Raw genomic sequence first — 17,065 nt, 5'->3', positions numbered from 1 at the left:
CCATAGTATCTGTAAGGGCTCTAGTACACACTCTCTGATAAAAAATAACTGGACATTAAAATGGCGCTTGAAATTTGCTGTGGACACTTTCCATGAAGTGTTTGACTGTCTGTGGAGGAATGCCACTCCAATCTTTCTGAAGAGCCGAAACCAGAGAAGGCTGATATTGAACGCTGAGGTCTCAAGCGAAGTCGACGTTCTAATTCGCCCCAGAGGTACCACTGGGTTCAGGTCGGGTCTCTGGGCAGGCCAGTCCATTTCAAGAATGTTATTATCCGCAAATTATTGCCTCAAGTAAGCTTCTTTGTGACAGGTCCCATTCTCATGCTGACGCAAACAATTATCCTTTCTGAATTGTAGTCTCTTGTACGCAGTAAAATGTATTCATAGCCTTTCCTATTTAGTGTTTTCTTAAGCGCAAAAAGGGACCGAACCCTACCCACAAAAACTACCCTCATACTGTAACACCATCTCCTCCACGCTTCACTGTTGGCAACACACATACCGGTAAGTAACGTTCTACATCTACATCGTCACTCTGCAATTCACACTTAAGTGCTTGGCGGAGGGTTAGAGGGTTCATCGAACCATTTTCTTACTACTTCTCTACCATTCCACTCTCTAACGGCGCGTTGAAAAAGGAACACTTAAATCTTTCCGTTCGAGCTCTGATTTCTCTTATTTTATTATGAAGATCATTTCTCCCTACGTAGGTGGGTGTCAACAAAATATTTTCGCATTCGGAAGAGAAAGTTGGTGATTGAAATTTCGTAAATAGATCTCGCCGGAACGAAAACCTCCTTTGTCTCAGTGACTGCCACCACAAATCGCGTATCATATCAGTGACAATCTCACCCCCATTGCGCGATAACACGAAACGACTTGCCCTTCCCTGTACTCCATCGATGTCCCCCGTCAATCCTACCTGGTAAGGATCCCATACCGCGCAGCAGTATTCCAGCAGAGGACGGACAAGTGTAATGTAGCCTGTCTCTTTGGTGGATTTTTCGCATCTTCTAAGTGTTCTGCCAACAAAGCGCAGTCCTTATGTCGCCTTCTCAACAATATTATCTATGTGGTCTTTCCAATTTAAGTTTCTTGTAATTCCTAGGTATTTAGTCGAATTTACAGCCCTTATATTTGTGCAATTTACCGTATACCCAAAATTTATCGGATTTCTTTTAGTACCCATTTGGATGACCTCGCACTTTTCTTTGTTTAGTGGCAATTGCCACTTTTTGTACCAAACAGAAATTCTCTCTAGATCATTTTGTAATTAGAATTGATCGTCTGATGATTTTACTAGATGGTAAATTACAGCATCATCTGCACACAATCTAAGGGGACTTCTCATGTTATCACCTAGATCATATGTGTAACGATGATTTACCGTCTATCACTACGAACTGTGACCTCTCTGAGAGGAAATCACGAATCTAGTCACAAAGCTGAAACGATACTCCACATGCACGCAGTTTGATTAATAGTCGCTTGTGGAGAACAGTATCAAAAGCCTTCTGGAAATCCAGGAATAAGGAATCGATCTGAGATCCGTTGTCGGCACCACTCATTACTTCACAGGAATAAAGAGCTAGCTGTGTTGCATAAGAACGATATTTTCTGAATCCGTGTTGGTTATGTATCAATAAGTCATTTTCTTCAAGATGATTCATAATGTTCGAGTACAGTATATGGTCCAAAATCTTACTGCAAATTTAGGCCAGTGATATGGGTCTGTAATTCAATGGGTTACTGCTATTTCCTTTCTTGAACATTGGTGTGACCTGTGGTACTTTCCAGTCTTTAGGAATAGACCTTTCGTCAAGTGAGCGGTTGTATATGATAGCTGAGAGAGGCGCTATTGTATCTGCATACTCTGAAAGGAACCTGAATGATATACCATCCGGACCGTAAGACTAGCCTTACTTAAGTTATTTGAGTTGTTTCGCAACACCTAAGACGTCTACTTTTATGTCACCATGCTAACAGCTGTTCTGGTTGCGAATTCTCCATGCATTCGCTATACCCGAAACCCTTGCATAGGATTGGTACAGGGTATGTGGCTGTCGTGATTCTTCAGTCATACACACTCGATTCCAGTCATCCACCGTCCAGGGGCATCCTCTTTACATCGCCTCAAGTGTCGCTTAGACTGACTACAGAACTGTGTGTTTAGTGAGAAGCTGCTCGATCATTGCACCATATTCTTTTTAACTCCTTTTGTACAGTCTTTGTGCTGCTGGACTGCAGGTAGAACTTTGGAGCTGAGGAGTGATTCCTTCCAATGATTTTACAACCACACTCTGAAATCCTCGACGGTCCCTGTCAGTTAGTTCATGGAGTCTGCGTAGTCTTGGTTTACTAGTGGTAGATCTTTTGTGCTTCCACTTCACAATCACATTACTAACATTCCACTTGGGCAGCTTTAGAAATGCAGAACTGACTGTGATGGGATTTGTTAGTCAGGTGACATCCAATGTGTAGGCTGTGTTCGATGTCATTGACTTCCAGCTACTGAGAATTTTTCCGGATTGGATGGCCATGGTCCACGGAACTCTTCAATCCCCGACGGCAAGACTCAGCACAACCAGGAGTACCTCCGAAGATGTCCAATGCAGCCTTGGACGAAACGTCAGGGATTGAAGAGTTCCATGGACCACGGCCATAAAACCCGGAAAAATTCTCAGTGGCTGAAACATCCGGTCGTGAAAGCCTTCATTGTGTCATTGAGTTCCCCCGTCCAATATTCCTTCCCTTGTTACTGCTTCTCTACTGACAGCACAATAATCCCATGGCCTTCCATGCCAATGGGTCCAGCTCTCGTGGCATTTAGTGGTCAATTTCGAATTGTATAGGGGTGTCGGGAGGCTTTTGGTCAGATAGTGTATCGACTGCCTCTGGCTACGACACGGGAATCGTAAAGGTAAATGCTTAAATGTCGTAGATGATTGTGCAAACAAATAAAATAATCATGAAGAAGAAATTCAACGTTGGTTTATGCGCCATGTTTTACTTGAACAAGCCGCTATCCAAATAAAACATACCGAGGATCCAGATATTTATTTTCTTCATTATAATTGAAAGTGGACTTACACGCCAAGTCCATTACGCAACAAGAGCGGTGCATTGTCAGAAGAGAGTACATGTTCCGGGTTTCCTGCAGACACTGTTCTACTGCGGTTCGGATAACAGATGCATCACGGTGTGGAAGTGAAGCGGCGCAGAAACTGGAAACGTACTCCACAGTTGAAGCACCCAGGACAGTACGGTTATTATTGGTAAAACGTTTAAACTGAACACAAATTCACCGAGAAATGCCAGTAACATATGGTCTAAAGGCAATTTCGCGTCCAGCCGTACTGAAATGGTGCCATTAATTTGACGAAGACCGCACAAACGTGGAGGATTCTGATACTGGAGGCAAGATTTTGCAACTTACGATTTGTTTTTTTTCCAGCTGGTTGAAAGAATATTTGGGGGAAAGAAATTTTCCAAGGAGGAGGACTTTGACACAGCGAATGGCTCCGTGATGAGGGAGTGGATTTCTGTCGTCGAGGAGCTGAACGATTGGTAGAACGTTCCGACTGTTGTTTGTACAGACTTGATGACAATACTGAAAAATGGTGTCATACGTTTGTGTCACTATGGAGTGTAGTGCAGCATTCAGTAAGAGTTACTTGGCCTGCCATGATAATGTGTAACTTACTTTTGAATTCCCCTCGTGAAATACGAGGGCTATCGAGAAAGTAGATTACATTTTCACCTGCAGCAACAATGGATGCGGCTAGCGTTGCCATACTGAGAGTTGCCCGTTCAGTCGGCATCCATCCTCCCCAGTGTATTGTATCGTTTCCTGTTATTTCACAATAAAAATTTGAAATGTGTGCAGCGATAGAAAATCCCACGAGTTGTGTCGTGTGGTCAGTAACAATGATTTTTTGGCAAAAAACATAAACCGATTGAAATTTATCAGCTACGTTGTGAAGTTTACGAAAACAATGTAATCGCTGAAGAAGGAATGCGCCAATGGTGCATTATGTTGCCGGTCGGAGTGGACGAGCGGTTCTAGGAGCTTCAGTCTGGAACCGCGCGACCGCTACGGTCGCAGGTTCGAATCCTGCCTCGGGCATGGATGTGTGTGATGTCCTTAGGTTAGTTAGGTTTAAGTAGTTCTAAGTTCTAGGGGACTGATGGCCTCAGAAGTTAAGTCCCATAGTACTCAGAGCTATTTTTTTGCATTATGTTTAAGTGTGCGATGAAGAGCGAGGTGGACGACCAACATCGTGATTGGTGAAATGGTCGCCAAACTCGATGAGAGGATTCAAGAAAACCGCCAACTCACAGTGCCGGCTTCTCGTTTGGTTTTTCACAAATTTCACGACTTTTGTTGCATCATATCGTTGCACAGAAGCTTAGGCCATCACAAACTTTGTGCAAGACAGGTACCAAAAATCTTGACTGAAAACCGCAAGCTTATAGCTGCATCATTGACTTTCTGGGTTATTACGAAAGGTGGTACCTCCTTCCTTGATCGAATCATAATTAGATACGATACTTGGGTCAGATATGCGAACTGCTGTACCAAATTGCGGTCTGTAGAGTGGAGGCATACAAATTCCCTCAAAAAACCAATAAAATGCTTGCAAAAGTTGTCTGAAATTGTTTTTTGGTACAGGAAAAGTTGCTTCTTGTCGATTTTCTAGACCATGGCACAACAGTAAATTGTACGAGGTGTTGTCAGACTTTGAAAAAAATAAGAAGAGCAACTCAGAATGAGCAGAGAGGAAAGATGGGCTCAAAAATTCTGTTCTTGCACGACAACGCTCGAGCACACAGGTCAAATAGAGTCGAGAAATACTCGACGCTTTCAAGTGGGCTGTGCTTCCTCATCCTTCGGACTGTCCGACTCTTGCACTCAGTGACTTCCATCTGTTTCCAACGATGAAAACCTGGCTCTCAATGCAGCCATTTGACGACGACACGCAATTGGTTGAGGTCTCAGGCTGCAGCATTTTAAGGCAATGGAGTTTCAAAGCTTGTTCTCTGGTATAATAACTGTCTAAATTGGTGCGCAGACTATGTTGATTGTAGTTTTTAAGTGTTACAACAGCGGTATGTAGGCGAGCGTTATTCCGTTGGAGAACGCCCCGTGGAATGCTGTTCGTGGCACGACAACAGGTCGAATGACCAGATAGATGTACAAATTTTCAGTCAGGCTGCGTCGGATAACCACGAGAGTGCTCCTGCTGTAATACCAAAACATATTCTACTTTCTTGATACCCTTCGTATTTTGTTTCTAATTTTCTCCGAGCGGGCTTTACTTCTTGCATTACCGTCGTACAACGCCAGTAGCGGACACAAATAGAGTATTAAAGTGCGCGTCATTTATGACGGCGGCCGAGTTTAGGTTCGTTCTGCGTATCTGACGTCACAAAACACAGTCAGCCAATGAACAGAGCTCGATTGCAGTGCAGAGCACGGACGAGTACCTTCAGTTTTAGAAACCTTCAGTCATAAATAAAGTAATTGAACAGAAGCAGTGTCTTGATAGCAGACTTTCTTTTATAGAAAGTTTGGAAAACGCATTCTTCATACCAATTGCTTCATATTCTATTAATTAATTAAACCAAACAAGCAATAAGCCTCCTAATTCAGGCGATAGCAAGGAAAGGTGTTTGTATCATTCTCACAAAACGCTTTTCCGCAATAAAGAACAGACGTAATTGTTTATTTCCTATTATACTTCGACGAAACGTGAATAATTCATAGTCATACCAACGGTGTTTGTCGGTATTTTGCGTGATATTTTAAAGTCCTCCGGGAGATGTATTGAATGACGAGCTGCGTTAGCGTAACCGTTAACGTGTATGGATGCTAAGCGAAAGGATCTGAGTTCAAGCCTTGTTCCGTGCTTAATATTTCTTTATTTAAAACAATATCGAAGTGTCTTACTTCATGAATTTTATTCGTTTGAATGTAATTTTGTGAAATTTCTAGTGACAACTAAAATCGACTATACGGAAAGTATACGCTATGGACTTTTACCTCTGCAAACCTTCAAAATTTCGTGCAACGGTTTACTACATCTAATGCTGCACAATAACTGCGTTGAACTTCGAAAAAAAATTGTCATTTGTGGGGGGAAGGTATCAGTCAAGAAGATGTGTAAAAATCAAATATTTGGGCCAAATAGTTTTTGTGAAATCGAATGATAAAGTGTGTCAAAGCAGTCGAAACACCATGTGTCTGCACAGGCGACCAGTGCAGTGATGACAAAATCGCGCACATCACGGAATGCGGAGAGCACGTCTCTGTAGCTGCGAAAGGGTTAATGCGGCCGTGGTAGCTTTACTTTTTAAAATGCGCGCTCCCCCCTAAACGTAACTTTGCGAACTATACTATGGCGCTGCTTCTCTTGGCGCGTACAACTGGCAACGCAGCTATCTCCCGCGTCTGGGCGGGCATGAACGAACCGCCGAGATAAATGAATTGAACTATAATTGATGATAAGATGATGATGTTGTGAACCTGTGTAGTCCGGTGGAGCTGGAGCTGTAGTGGTGCGTGGGACTGCAGCTGGAGATCTTGTCCAGGTTGTCGGTGGAGTCGTGCAGGTCGAAGTCGCTGGAGACGGAGTGCGAACGCGGCGTGGCGGTGCTGGGGCTGGGCCCGCTCACCGTGACGGAGGTGGTCACCCGGCGCCACGACGGCGGCTCCCCCGGCTGCAGCTGGCCCCCGAACGGCTCCGAACCCGGGCCCCCCGGAGCGCCGCCCGGCTTCGAACCGGAGTCCTGCCGGCAAGCGCGCACAGCCGCGTCAATTACCCGGCCAGCAGCGGGGCTCCGCCTTCTTGCTCCCTAACCTCCTCACCAGGATACGTGCTGCTGTTCATTTGAATACACCGGTCCTTAACAGTGAAAGGCTGATCACAAACAATGTAGGTTAATTCTTACAAAGAAGAAAACAGCAACCAGCCACTATTAATACTGCAATTTATTTAGGTAAATAGCGCCGTTACCGGTTTCGAACTGGCAAATTCATCATCAGACGGCTGTTCACATGATTTTCAAGATACGCTTTACATTATCGTCCGTTTTATATTTTTATTATTCCACAGTGGCGAAGTATTTTATCGCAAACGGACGATAACGTAAAGCGTATCTGAAAAATCATGTGAACAGCCGTCTGATGGTGAATTTGCCAGTTCGAAATCGGTAACCCGGCTATTTACCTAAATAAATAGCAGTATTAATAGTGGCTGGTTGCTGTTTTCTTCTTTGTAAGAATTAACCTACATTAATTGTACACAGCCACGGTCTCACCGTGGCCGGCCGCGGTGGCCTCGCGGTTCTAGGTGCGCAGTCCGGAACCGTGTGACTGCTACGGTCGCAGGTTCGAATCCTGCCTCGGGCATGGATGTGTGTGATGTCCTTAGGTTAGTTAGATTTAAGTAGTTCTAAGTTCTAGGGGACTGATGACCACAGCTGTTAAGTCCCATAGTGCTCAGAGCCATTTGAACCAACGGTCTCATCATGTCAGTTTTAGACAAAATAGCATGATCACAAACACTTCGGCAGAGTGTAAATCTAGTCAGGCTAGAATAAAAAATGCTCCTGTCATATTATAAAAATGGCGAATGTGTCCAAGGCAGAGTTACTGTTGTAAAAGAAAGGGACTAGCTTATCTGGCAGCTTCATAGACATTTAAATAAAAACGTCTTGATATAATCGCGCTTTTTTCATGTTAGTATTATTATCAATGTCATTTAATATAACGTATCCAACCCCAGAAATTTCATCCCGTAAAAAAAAGAAATAAAAAAAATAAAAAATTACCCTATTAAATGTATCCTCATGACATTTTACACTGACGGAAAAAAATCGCAGCACCAAAAAATAATTAACGAGAATAATGAAATTTGGGGAATGCGTTTGTCTAGATAACATATTTAAGCGATCAACATTGCAGCATGGCAGTTTGATGGAAGTGTGCGGTACGGCATTGCAAATGTGAACTGCTGTCACATTAATAACCCGTGTTACCGCCAGAATATTGAATGCAAGCAAGCGAACGTGCATGCATATTGCTGCGCAGGTGCCGGATGTCAGCTTGTGGGATGTAGCATCACGCCTGTAGCGTTTAGTCGGTCAGTAGAGGGGCATTAACGCTGTTAGTGAATGAAGCTGAAGTTGTCATCCGATGATGCCTCGTATGTGTTCGATTGGAGACAGATCTGGTGATCGAGCAGGCCAAGGCAACATGTTGACCCTCTGTAGAGTATGTTGGGTTACAACAGCGGTATGTGGGCGAGTGTTATCAAAATGGTTCAAATGGCTCTGAGCACTATGGGACTTAACATCTGAGTTCACCAGTCTCCTAGAACTTAGAACTACTTAAACCCAACTAACCTAAGGACATCACACACATCCATGCCCGAGGCAGGATTCGAACCTGCGAACGTAGCGGTCGCGCGAATTCAGACTGAAGCGCCTAGAACCGTTCGGCCACTACGGCCGGACGAGTGTTATCCTGTTGGAAGACATCCCATGGAATACCATTCATGAATGGCACTACAACAGATCGAACGACCAGATTGACGTATAAATTTGCAGTCAGTGTGTGTGGGATAACGGCGAGAGTGCTCCTGCTTTCATACAAAATAGCACCCCAGACCAGAACTCCAGGTGTTGTCCAAGTGTGTCTAGCAGGCAGACAGACTGGTTGCAGGTCCTCAACTGGCCTCCTTCTAAACAACAAACGTCCATCATTGGCACTAAGACAGTGCCGGTTTTCATCAGAAAACACAGACATCCACTCGGCCCTCCAGTAAGCACTCGCTTGACAACACTGAAGTCGCAGATGGCGACAGCTGAGGGTCAGTGGAACCGACGTTGCGGGGCATCTGACTCAGAGCTGCCCTTGAAGTAACCGATTTGCAACAGTTCGCTGTGTGTCTGTGGTGCCAACTGCTACTCACACTGCTCCTGGATATGCAGTGAGATGCGCCAGAACCTTGCGCCGAACACGATGGTCTTCCCTCCCGGTCGTGTCACGTGGTCGTCTTGAACCCCTTCTTGAGACCCTATATTCTTGTGACCGCCGCTGCCAGCAGTCATGTACAGTGGCTGGATTACTGCCAAGTCTTTGTGCAATATCTCAGAAGAAACATCCATCTTGTCTAGCCTTATTACACTACCTCAGTGAGGTACTGATAACGCGTCTTTGTCACCTTAAAGGAATTCTTGACTAACATCAGCTCACCACACCCAATCTCAAAGGCAACAGATGCTCACGGCCGTTAGAGCGTGTATTTAAAGCAATCCTGATCTGCATCCTCACAGTGGCGCTGCTACCACCACTCTTATGTGTCTGGCGCGAAATTTAAATAGACGGCATCTTTCAGGTGCAGAAACCCGCCTACCAACATTCGTTTATGTCGCACAACTCCTTCTTGATGTTGCGACTTTTCTGTCAGTGTATTTACTGTGGCTGGCGACTCTTCTGGAGTTTTAACACAGGATCAGGGAATTTGACCTAAAAACTGCAAACTGCAGGTGTGCCAACACCTTGCAGCTGAGAGAGCTCACTGCGCTAGAGAAGTATGAGCGAACATGTAAAGATATTTTGATTTAAATGTGTTTGAAGCTGCCAGATAATAGAAAAGCAAGTTCGCGTCTTTTACATCCCTAACTCTGCCCAGGAAATATTTGCTTTTTTGTGCTACGATAGGAGCTTTTTCCTTTCTGCCCCCCAACTTTTACTCTATCATAATTTTGACATTAAACCACCTTAGCTTGGCAACCGATGTAGATCTTTGCTGACTCAAAAAATGGTTCAAATGGCTCTGAGCACTATGGGACTTAACACCTGTGGTCATCAGTCCCCTACTTAAACCTAACTAACCTAAGGACATCACACACATCCATGCCCGAGGCAGGAGTCGAACCTGCGACCGTAGCAGTCGCGCGGTTCCGGACTGAGCGCCTAGAACCGCTAGACCACCGCGGCCGGCTTTGCTGACTCAGGTGACGACAGATCCGGTTTAAGTTTCTTATTGTCTTTCGAACAATGTTCCTCATATCGTGGCAACGGATGACGCTTCCACAGAACAACAGGATGACTATTGATGACATGTATCTGTTTACCTTTGTACAAAATTTGAACCGATTCGCACAAGTCTGAAGTGGCGCGCGTAAAAGAAAACACAGAAATGTGTTTGTATTGTACGTAAAATCATAATGCAGCTAGAATTTTGAAAGTGAGCTGTCAATTTTACGGTAAGAATGAATTTTTATTTTTATTTATTTATTTATTGTTCCGTGGGACCAAATTAAGGAGAAGTCTCCATGGTCATGGAACGAGTCAATACATGAAATTATAACACGATATTAGAAACAGATAAAATGAAATATAAAAAAAGACATATTCAGGTGACAAGTCGTAAGTTTAAATAAAGAAAATCAACAATGTAACACTGGAATTTGCTTAATTTTTTAGCTCTTCCAGGAGCTACTCGACAGAATAGAAGGAGTGAGCCATGAGGAAACTCTTCAGTTTAGACTTAAAAGAGTTTGGGCTACTGCTAAGATTTTTGAGTTCTTGTGGTAACTTATTGAAAATGGATGCAGCAGAATACTGCACTCCTTTCTGCACAAGAGTCAAGGAAGAGCATTCCACATGCAGATTGGATTTCTGCCTAGTATTAACTGAGTGAAAGCTGCTAACTCTTGGGAATAGGCTAATATTGCTAACAACAAACGACGTTAAAGAAAATATATACTGTGAGGGCAATGTCAGAATTCCCAGACTATTGAATAGGGGTCGACAAGAGGTTCTCGAACTTACACCACATATAGCTCGAACAGCCCGTTTTTGAGCCAAAAATACCCTTTTTGAATCAGAAGAATTACCCCAAAAAATACTACCATACGACATAAGCGTATGAAAATATGCGAAGTAGACTACTTTTCGTGTTGAAGTGTCACTTATTTCAGATACTGTTCTAATGGTAAATAAAGCAGCATTTAGTTTCTGAACAAGATCATGGACATGGACTTTCCACAACAGCTTACTATCTATCCGAACGCCTAGGAACTTGAACTGTTCCGTCTCGCTTATAATATGCCCATTCTGTCTGATCAAAATATCGGTTCTTGTTGAATTGTGAGTTAGAAACTGTAAAAACTGAGTCTTACTGTGATTTAGCATCAAATTATTTTCCACAAGCCACGAACTTATTTCATGAACTACATTATTTGATACTGTTTCAATATTACACACAAGATCCTTCACTATCAAGCTGGTGTCATCAGCAAACAGAAATATTTTTGAATCACCTGTAATACTAGAAGGCATATCATTTATATAAATAAGAAACAGCAGTGGCCCCAGCACCGACCCTTGGGGAATGCCCCACTCAACAGTGCCCCATTGGGACTGAACGTCACTACCACTCACAATATTGCTTTCTGTTCTTAAAGTAAGAGGGGAACCAATTGTAAGGTACTCCCCTTACTCCATAATGGTCCAACTTCTGCAGTAATATTTTGTGGTCAACACAGCCAAAAGCCTTCGTTAAATCAAAGAAAACACCTAGCGTTCGCAACCTTTTATCTAATCCGTCCAAAACCTCACAGAGAAAAGAGAATATAGCATTTTCAGTTGTTAAACCATTTCTAAAACCAAACTGTACATTTGACAGCAAATGCTCCAGTATCCTTGTATGTACAACCTTCTTGATAACTTTAGCAAACACCGATGGCATAGAAATAGGTCTAAAATTGTCAACATTATCAATGTCTCCCTTTTTATAAAGTGGCTTCACTACCGAGTACTTTAATCGGTCAGGAAACCGACCACTCCTAAAGGAAAAGTTACAGATATGGCTAAGTACTGGGCTAACATACATAGAATAATACTTCAGTATTCTGCTAGATACCCCGTCATATCCATGAGAGTTCTAGGTCTTTAGCGATTTAATTATTAACTCAATCTCCCTCTTGTCAGTATGATGGAGGAGAATTTCAGGTAACAGTCTCGGAACACTTTTTTCTAAGAGCGCTATATGATTCCGTGGCGGGACTAGGTTTCTATTTAGTTCACCTGGTATATTCAGAAAGTGATTATTAAATACTGTACATATATGCGACTTATCAGTAACACGGAAATTCCCACTACGTACTGATTCTATATCCTCGACCTGTCTCTGCAGACCAGCCACTTCCTTTACCACTGACCATATGGTTTTAATTTTACCCTGAGACTTAGCTATTCTATCTGCATACCACATACTTTTTGCCTTCCTAATAACATTTCTAAGCACCTTACAATACTGTTTGTAATGGGCTGCTGCTTTTAGATTTTGACTGTTTTTAACATTTTGATATAATTGCCACTTTGTTCTACAAGATATTCTTATCCCTCTAGTCAGCCATCCAGGCTGCCTGTTTGTGCTAGTACCCTGTTTTGAACGTTCTAACGGAAAGCAACTTTCAAAGAGCACGAGAAAAGTCTTGAGAAAAGCATTATATTTATCGTCTACTGTATCAGCGCTATAAACATCTTGCCACTCTTGTTCCTTGATGAGGTTTACAAAGGTCTCTACGGCAACTGGATCAGCTTTCCTAAACAGCTGATGACTATATTTAACACGTGTTGCAGCACAAAAATCTTTTAGAGCTAAAATTTGTGCATCATGATCTGAAAGGCCATTCACCTTTTTACTAACAGAATGCCCTTCTAGTAATGAGGAATGGACAAAAATGTTGTCTGTGGTTGTTCTACTGTTCCCTTGCACTCTCGTTGGAAAGAATACGGTTTGCATAAGATTATATGAATTAAGGAGGTCTACAAGCATCCTCTTCCTTGCACAATCACTTATACAATTAATATTGAAGTCACCACATATAACTAACTTTTTGTATTTCCTGTCTTTATTTATTTAATTCACTATAACCAGTTTCCGTGCATTCACTTCACGTAACAACGTATTTTATGTTCTACATTCAGTTCGACTTTAAAACATCGTTTTTCGACAATGTATGGAGGTTATTGCATTAAAAAAGCTCAACTTTACCCTTTTATCTACCTTCATGCAAAGTTTGAACCGATTCGTACATGTCTAAAGTATAGAAATGGTGCGCTTCAAAAAACTCCCAGAAAAACATGTTTTCTGTACGTGAAATCCACATTCTGAGACATCAAAGGATCACCAATATAGTACTGGAGGGGGGGGGGGGGGTAACAATCATAGAGGGAGACCAAGAGATGACTACACTAAGTAGATTCAGAAGGGTGTAGGCTGCAGTAGTTACTCGGAGATGTAGAGGCTTGTGCAGGATAGAGTAGTATGGAGAGCTGCATCAAACCAGGTCGGACTGAAGACCACAACAACAGGTTCTCGTATTTTATACTTTTCAGAAAACACACGGTGTGTAGTTTCAGCATGTTTGAAACTGTTCGAGATTGACTCAGGTGATGCAAAACCAATTGTTGGAGGTGTGAAAGACATATTAGGTGACTCTGAAGTGAATCTGCAGAAAAATGCGTGGTGTAAGCACAGATAATGCATCTGTTATGCTCGGCAAAAGAAATGGAGTTTATGCTCTCCTTAGACAATAAATTCCACACTTAATCGTTACACTATGTTCTTCTCACACCATCCCGTTGCCCATTTCTCATTCTTGTATAGATGAATTACCAGCCGATTTGAAATTCATTTTTCAGAAACAAACAACTGGTTCCACCGCTTTTCGATAAGGCAAAAGGCCTACAATGATTTGTATAATACACTTTACGATGAAGATACCTTGAAGACACTACACAGCGCCGGAACGCGTCGGGTCTTAATTGAGACCGTCTCTGAATGTGTATTTCATCAGTGGGAGGTACTAACATAGTCCTTCACGGAAGCCTCAGTGAATGAAGGGTGCTTTATCGCTCTGAACTGTGTAAAATGTATAAAGGCAATAACCAAAAATTGTTTTTCATATTTGTACGACCAATTCTGCGAGAGTGCAACGTAGTTAATAAGTCTAGATCCTCTGTTCCCACCAAGCTGCTGCAAAGGTCTGTTTTAATCAGAACACTTGTCCAAATTGTTATAGTAAAAGTTTGTCAAGAGGATCTGCTTTTTCTTCATCCCAATCCACATTTGGGTCCCGCTTTTGAAAAGCGAGTAGGAATTTTGCTTACCAGTGGAGAATTACTGTTGATACTGAAATGAGAATTCAGAAAACTTGCACTAACTTTACTGTACGTTTGTCATTTAGCTATAACCCGTCTCCCGAAGGACGTTGAAGTGCTATGCAAAGTATCATCTATAGCATCAGAAAACTGTTTAAGAAGATCAAAGGACAATAATAACACATCATTAGCTTTATAAATAGGTACCAGACCGGCTATTGTATCTGACGCAGAACTTCAGCAGCAGAAAATCAATTTCTTGTAGTGGGAGGCTGTGACAGCCACGGCTGGATTGTGGTTTGAAGTATCATAATATGAGGATGCAAATAAACAGGTGCCTTTTAGCGAACGCTACAGTTTGGTTAAGATACTTCTAGTAGTGCCTTGGTCAAATGCAGATGTAGAGAGCTGTTTGTTGAAATGAATATTTCCAAAAGTTCACACAGGAAAAGAGTGGGGAATGCCAAACTCAGTTCTATTCTGACCATTCGTGCTGGCCTTCGGCGCCTCGGAATCTGCTATCTCAACTTTCAATTTGAAGATGCAGTTCTGAAAAAAAATAAAGATTCGAAATAACTAAAGAGCCGAGTTTTCTGCACTACCATGCTTTGCAAAATAAATATGGTTTGTTTCATAGCTACCACCCACGCCTACGGCAAGGGTAGCGACATTAGCAGTGACAACCGACGATCCTCAACATTAACACAGAAAGTGGAAGAAGAAGTGGACGGCACCGAAATACGTGTTTTTCATGTGGAGTGAATTGTTCCATTCAAAATTCGCGTGTTATGTTTAGGAGAAATATTATCATGTTAAGGAAATTTTGATGTTCATTAGTCTGAAGAAAGAAATGTTACGCAAGTAACAGAATGCTGAACACGGTATATTAAAGGTACACGTGAGTAGAGACGACAAGAAACATACGAAGCGTTTTAGTAAACGATATTCTCATCTATTGAGGGCAGTCAGCTGGACCGGTAAAACATTGTGTGAACATGATTGTATGATCGGGCTGCAAAACTGACAAGAATATTACCTTGGTCGATTGTTTCTGGCTGACAATGAGACTCTCCTCTTTTTTTTTTTTTTTTTTTGAGGAGAGGCCTGACAAACCCGAGGTTCCCGCAGAAGGGGCCCAACTTTTTGAGTAGCGGCAAGGAAACAGTCTCGTAACAGTCGCACCACGGCTTTACTATGCTGGTACTGCGAACGGCTGAAAGCAAGGTGAACTACAGAGCTTATTTTTCCCGCGGACATACAGCTCTGTTTTATGGTTTGATTGATAACGATCACATGCTCTTGGGTAGAATACTCGGTACGTAAAATAGTTCCCCACTGAAACTCCAAATGGGGACTACTCAAGAGGATGTTGACATCAGGAAAAAAGAGATTAGGTGAACGTCAACAAAAGTAAAATAAGGGTAAAGGAAGGTAATCGAATTAAATCAGACGATAGTGAGGGAAATGCGACGCTACAAGCAGTAAATGCGTTTTCGTTTTGGGCACAAAAATAACTGACGATGGCCGAAATAAAGAGGAAAAGAAATTGGACCGCCAACAGCAATAAAATCAGTTCTGAAGATGAAGGATTTGTTAAAATACACAATGAATTTAGATGTTAGTATGTCTTTTCTGAAGGTATTAATCTAGAGTGTAGTTTTGTACGTGGATGATAGACAAATCAGACAAAAAGAGTGAAGAAGCCGCCAGTAAACCCCTAATTCTTTAAAGAATCGAACTCCCATGTATAAAACAGTTTCAGACGGCTGATTACTTTACAAAAGAGTTAATGCATCGAGCATATGCGACGTTAAGCATGCAATCGAGAAAAAGATTGCAAAAGGTTCGAAATTATTTTTAATGCTTGTCGGAAGTCGCTAAGTGCTCTCCTTCCCCAATACTGGATGAATGAAGCCTGGGTAATTTGCGTGTCGTGAGTTACGCTGCCTCTAGGTGCACATACAATTTCTCACTATAATACTTATTGTTATAATATTTGTTGTGTTAAACGTTTAATAAAAGGTTATAGCTCTTAATGAGTAGATTATGACAGCATTTTAAATTTTTAAATTCGGTCAGTAGCTGTACAAACTGAGTTCTGTAATAAATATCAGCTAGTAACTGTGGATACTCTGTTCAAGAATCACAAGAGGAGGAATTATACTTGGAAAAGGTCGGGTGATACGGCAAGATTTCAGTTAGATTACATCATGGTGAGACAGATTCCGAAATCAGATACTGGACTGTAAGGGGTATCCAAGAGCAGATATAGACTCAGATCAAAATGTAGTAGTGACGAAGAGTGAGCTGAAGTTTAAGGAGTTAGTTAGGAGGAATCAGTATGCAAAGAAGAGGGATACGGAAGTGCCAACGAATGACAAGATACGCATGGAGTTCTCTAAGGCTATAGATACAGCAATAAGGAATAGCTCAGTAGGCATACAGTTGAAGAGGAATGGAAATCTCTAAAAAGGGTAATCACAGAAGCTGGGAAGAAAAACAAAGATGGTAACTGCGAAGAAGCCATACGTAACAGATGGAATACTTTAGCTGATCGATGAAAGAAGGAAGCACAAAAAAATGTTAAGGGAAATTCTTGAATACAGAAATACAAGTCCTGAGGAATGAAATAAATAGGAAGTGCACGAAGCTAAGACGAAATGGATGCAGAAAAAATGTGGTGAAATTGAAAAAGAAAAATTGTCAGAGGGACTGACTCAACATGTAGGAAAGTCAAAACAACTTCGGTGAAATTAAAATCAAGAGTGGTAACATGAAGAGTACAACGGGATTCCACTGTTAAATGCAGAGGGGAGAGCTGGTTGGTGGAAAGAGTACACCGAAGGCCTCTATGAAGTAGAAGATGGTGGAAAGAGTACA

General features: G+C 42.1%; 1 protein-coding gene across 1 annotated transcript in view; it reads right to left on the bottom strand.

Annotated features, from left to right (window-relative positions):
• Positions 1 to 17,065, bottom strand: part of LOC126455985 (1-phosphatidylinositol 4,5-bisphosphate phosphodiesterase epsilon-1-like) — a 464,968-nt gene that overhangs the window by 94,893 nt on the left and 353,010 nt on the right. Inside the window, exon 13 of the mRNA XM_050091742.1 lies at positions 6,530 to 6,792. Coding sequence (XP_049947699.1) covers positions 6,530 to 6,792 — 263 coding nt within the window. The remainder of the gene's footprint in view (positions 1 to 6,529; positions 6,793 to 17,065) is intronic.

This window comes from Schistocerca serialis, chromosome 2 (assembly GCF_023864345.2).
Source record: "Schistocerca serialis cubense isolate TAMUIC-IGC-003099 chromosome 2, iqSchSeri2.2, whole genome shotgun sequence".
NCBI lineage: Eukaryota > Metazoa > Arthropoda > Insecta > Orthoptera > Acrididae > Schistocerca > Schistocerca serialis.
The sequence above is the reverse complement of the archived record's forward strand: the minus strand, read 5'-3'. Positions and strand labels throughout refer to the sequence as shown.